The sequence below is a fragment of the Numida meleagris genome, chromosome 13 (assembly GCF_002078875.1).
Source record: "Numida meleagris isolate 19003 breed g44 Domestic line chromosome 13, NumMel1.0, whole genome shotgun sequence".
Classification (NCBI taxonomy): Eukaryota; Metazoa; Chordata; class Aves; order Galliformes; family Numididae; genus Numida; species Numida meleagris.
Window position 1 is genome coordinate 14853380 of NC_034421.1, and position 4516 is coordinate 14857895.

The following is a 4516-nucleotide window of genomic DNA, read 5'->3' on the forward strand; positions in this document are numbered from 1 at the left end:
TTTAGATAAGCTCATATTTATTTTGTAGAATGGCATTCATTCAAGGGATATATACAGCAGTAATAGATGTGACAGAAAAGGAAGGTAGTGAAAATTACTGACTAAGGCTATGAATATTGACTCAGCCAACTACCAGCTGTCAGCCTTCAGTGTGAACTGCGTTGAGCAGTTACTGCTGTCTTCCTAGGCAATTTCAATTGCATGATGAGCTGCTTCCTCATTAGCTGCATTGCCTCTGCATCCTTAGAGCATGCATGTAAAATTGCAAATAGCAGCACATTGTGGTAGCAGGGACACAAGTAATTTGGTGCAGCACCCTGCAAACAGAGCACTTGGCTCACGCGCTTTGTACTAACTGCTGTGCCCACCCCCATCTGCTATCCTTATGAAGACCAGGGCGGAGCCCACAGTTCATTATGGAAAAAAAAGTGGCCAAGCTTTACAGGTCTAATAGTGTGCTGGGAGCTGTAAATCAGCTCTGGGAGAGGAACCTGGAGCAGGAGGAGCCCTGGCTGCCCAGGGACTGCCTGCTCTAAGCAGAACAGTGAAGAAGCAGAAAGGTTCCTGAAGGATGCCCTGCTGGGGGTCAGCCAGCAGCCCAGGACACCTGCCCTGCAGCTCCCTGCAGCAGCCATACTGGAGGCCCAAGCCCTTTATCTCAGGAGCTGTGGCCAAGAGGCCAGGGCACGGGGCCACCAAGCAGTGATCCCCGGGCTGATGGCAGCCCCTCAGAAACCAGGTTTGGAAGCAGGGTCCCATCCCATCTGCTTCTGCTCCTGCCCAGGCCACACCCTGGGTCTGGCCCATTTCTTGCTTTGTCTCTGGCTGTTGGTGGATGCTCTGCCTGCTGTGGGCTGCCCCAGAGCCCTTGCCCAGAGGAGGGCACTGCCAGTGCTGGCTGCTCAGCTCTCAGCCACGCAGGGCTGAGGATGGGATTGTTCCTTCTGAACCCAGAGCTACGCTCTTTCCTCTTCCCACTCCTCAGTCCATGTGCTGTTTCTGTAGCACCTCAATCATGATGAAGGACAAGCTGCAGCTGGATGTCTTAGCCTGTAACAGTGTTCATGCATTATTAGCACTCTGAACTTTCCTCCCATGGACGCTCCCACCGCTTCAAAGCCCTTCTGAACTCTACAGAGCTCCAGCCACGGCCTTCCACAGCAGAGGAGCAAGAGCCCAGTTCTTCCCAACTTCTGTGCCTCGCTGTAGAACCAGCTGTTAACTCATGAGAAAGCCCTCATCCATCTTAAACCTTCAGGAGCCTTTGGGGAGGAAACCTGTGAAGCGCTGGTAGCTGTTGACATGTTTGCTCTGTCTAGTGACAGCCTCTTTCTGGCAGCTGCAGCCCTGCTACCCCGCATCATCAAGGCCTGCCATGCACACAGAGGGCACAGAGTCACATTTTTGCTCCCTTCAGTAAATCTCTTTGGGCAACTTGTGATTTTAGGATGCTGCTGCAAGCGGAACAGCAATTCTCAGCTATTTACTGCAGCAGACAAAAGCGCCAAACACCGAACTGCAAGGAGCTGAACAGCTCTTGTGACTCCACACGCAACCAGACTGGAACCCCTCACCACAATGGTTCCTGACGCTGCAGCAGAAGCCACAACCATTGTAAGAAAAAATGAAATCATAAGCTCTGCGCTAAGATGCATTTTTGTAACTTTCACCACAGTGTGCTGCACCAGAACAAGTGGTATTTAGCTACTGGCTTCAAATAGAAAAAGCTAATCCTGTATACCTTGCATGAGCACAATTAAAATGGTTCGTCTCCCGACAGCCGTTGCTGGGAATAAAGCTCAGTATCCAAAGTCCAGCTGTGTTCGTCCCATGCTGTTCACTGCAGTTGTATGTCAGCAAATGAGATGACCCTGCACTGGGTAAGAGGAATGTGATGCTCTACCTCTATTTGGTAAAGGCTAAATTTGGACCTCAACAAACCATCACGCTGATCTCCAGGCACTGAAAAAATAAATAAATCACCCATGAAAGGACCAATTTTCTTTCAAATGTGCTGTGGAAATAAGAAATCATTTATTTCAGCGCTGTGAAATAATGTCGTATTTAACTTAGTCATTTTTCCATGACGTAGGTCTTACTTAAACTACTTGAAAAATGTTCTTAAAAACCTCCTCGATTTTCAGGCTGTAAATGAAACTGTGCTCCCAAGCATTGCAGCTGGGTGACAGGAGCTCTAATTTCAGAGAATATACAGTGAATCTGACTGAGACCAAAGTTACGAGGGGAAAAAAAAATCCAAATGCATCTGCATCTTTCCTTTCAGATGAGATTGCCATACAGTCCAGGGGAGAAAACGAGGACAAGTGGATACACCATACCACAGCAGGCAGGGGGGTCTTCAGTAAGGCGATGTACTGCCAACACGAAGCGAGAGCATGTGGGAAGCTCAGGACACAGAGTAAGACCTTACAGTGGTGTCTGTGCAGCTTTTTTCTTTGCAGCCTTAAGGCGAGAGGCCCTCTGCACAACAATCATTGGCTCCTCTGTGATCTCTTTTCCCTCTTTCTGCCACTGAGCAAGGATCATGGCTCGGAGCAAAGGTGGGTACGGAAGGTACCGACAGGTCTCCTCTGGCACTGGGGTAAATTTCTTGAAGGCCTCCTCCTCATGCTTGGGCACCATACGCCAGTCATGGTACATGACTTTGTCAATCTCTCTCTCTTCTTCTTCAGTTTCACCTGATAAAAGATGATGAACATTAGTGGACAATGCTCTCAGCAACATATTCCCGCCAGAAATTGCAGCAAGTGTCAACTCTTCTGTACCGCAGATGCCAGAAGAAGCAATAGTAAAGGAAAATTTCCAAAGATCACATGGTATCCTCACTGCTATACTACGGGATCCCACTTCTGTCCTTGGAAATCTGACCAGGAACAGACTGAAAAGACTCCAGGCAAGCTGCTCTGTACTGTGCAGAGGTCATGACGTGAAATGCAAGAAATCACCTCACCCTCTGCATTAGTTTCCATGGCAAAGAACGAGAGCAATGCATCTCCACGCTGTGAAGTTCAACGATAAAAATACTCAACAACTATAAAACCTTTGAATGAGAAGTGTTTCAAAAACTAATACATTAGATTTATAAACATAACATAAAGCACGTTGGAAAAATGGAAAATTCACACACGCAACTCCAAGAGTTAAATTACAATCCCATCCAGAAGGTGCTTTGCCATCACTCCTGCTCCACCCATGACTTTACCTGGCACATCCCTGCGTGCTCGGCCCACACCTTGCTTTCCAGGTCCGAAAGCAGACCATCACCTCAGCCCTCAGCCCAGGGCCCAAGCTCAGCGTTATGGCTTCCCCATACGTTCCTTACAGACGCGTTCCGGGAACGCACTCCAGCGTTCGGTGCTAATCGCCGGGAGCCGCTCTGCTCAGCCCCCGCCGCCCCCCGCCCCGCCGAAGAGGCCTTACCTCGGAACGTCAGCCGGCCCCAGGCCCTGCCGTGGTCCATGCCCTGCAACGAAGGTCGGAGGAGCTCAAGGCCGGAGCATCGCGGTCCCCCGCAGCCCCCCCGCCCCGCGCCGTTACCTCGGCCGTGTAGTCCGCGCGGACCTTGGTGATGACCCAGTAGCAGGGCTCGTCGTGCGCCCACAGCCAGGACTTGCGGGTGACCATGCGGCCCACACCGAACAGCGGCAGGCGGCACAGCAGCGAGAACAGCCGGTGCTCGCGCCGCACGTCCTCCCAGGCCAGCACGGGCAGCCGCTTCTGCGTCAGCGGCCGCCGCATGGTCTCGTAGTCCAGGGCAAAGCGCTGCGAGTCCCGCGGCCGCTCCTTCAGCGCCCGATACTCGCGGACCTTTTTGGCCATGGCGGCGATCGGGCGGTACAGCTTCTTGCGGGCCATAGCACCGGTCCCGACCCCGGCGCGCTGCCGCCACCCGGAACTTCCGGCACTCCCCGGAAGCTGCCTCAGGCCACACCCCCGGAAGTAGGTTCCACCCCATCTCCAGTCCACTGCCACCACCCGCAGCTTCCGGCTCCCCCCGGAAGTCGGTCCCGCTCCAGGCCCCGCCCCGCCCGCAGGCCGACTGGAGGAGCTGCTTATCTTGCATAGACGGAAGTCAGGCACGGCGGTGTTCTATAGCGCCCTTTAGTCAGGCATAGAGACGCCAGCTTTTGTCAGCAAACAGGCAAGAGCGATGTGTGTACGGAAGGGAGCAGGAGGTCACAGAATGAATCGAGTAAAACTCAATTGTAAGTGCTGTTAACGTCTTTAAAACATCAAACGCTCTCCTAATGTGCTGCATCTCTCTCGAAAGGAGCGGGGAGCTGGAACAGGAATAAGATACTCAACCTCAGTCCACCCAGCAAGGGGAGCGGCTTTAAACCAAAACAGAGGCAGTTAGATCTGATGACAGATTTTCCCTGAGAGGGCGGTGAGGCGTTGCCGCTTCCGCCCGGAGAGCAGCGGGCGCTCCGTCCCCGGAGCTGCCCGAACCCAATGGGCGCCGCAGCCGCAGCCACACCCCGAGGGAGCGGCCGCT

At 52.9% G+C, this 4516-nt stretch overlaps 1 protein-coding gene across 1 annotated transcript; it reads right to left on the minus strand.

Moving 5' to 3' along the window:
- Window positions 1999-3954, minus strand: MRPS34 (mitochondrial ribosomal protein S34). Its single transcript, XM_021411925.1, has 3 exons — window positions 3559-3954; window positions 3442-3484; window positions 1999-2699 (listed from the first exon to the last, which is right to left on the minus strand). The coding sequence occupies exons 1-3, from the start codon at window positions 3874-3876 to the stop codon at window positions 2428-2430; spliced, it is 633 nt and encodes a 210-aa protein (XP_021267600.1). The 5' UTR covers window positions 3877-3954; the 3' UTR covers window positions 1999-2427.

Bases quoted from the DNA above. Each gene is read 5' to 3' on its own strand.
- MRPS34 (XM_021411925.1), bottom strand. From the start codon at position 3,876: ATGGCCCGCAAGAAGCTGTACCGCCCGATCGCCGCCATGGCCAAAAAG. The intron at 3,485-3,558 runs GTAACGGCGCGG...CCTTCGTTGCAG, and splicing joins GCGCGGACTACACGGCCGAG to GGCATGGACCACGGCAGGGC. The intron at 2,700-3,441 runs GTAAGGCCTCTT...ATCTTTTATCAG, and splicing joins GGGCCGGCTGACGTTCCGAG to GTGAAACTGAAGAAGAAGAG.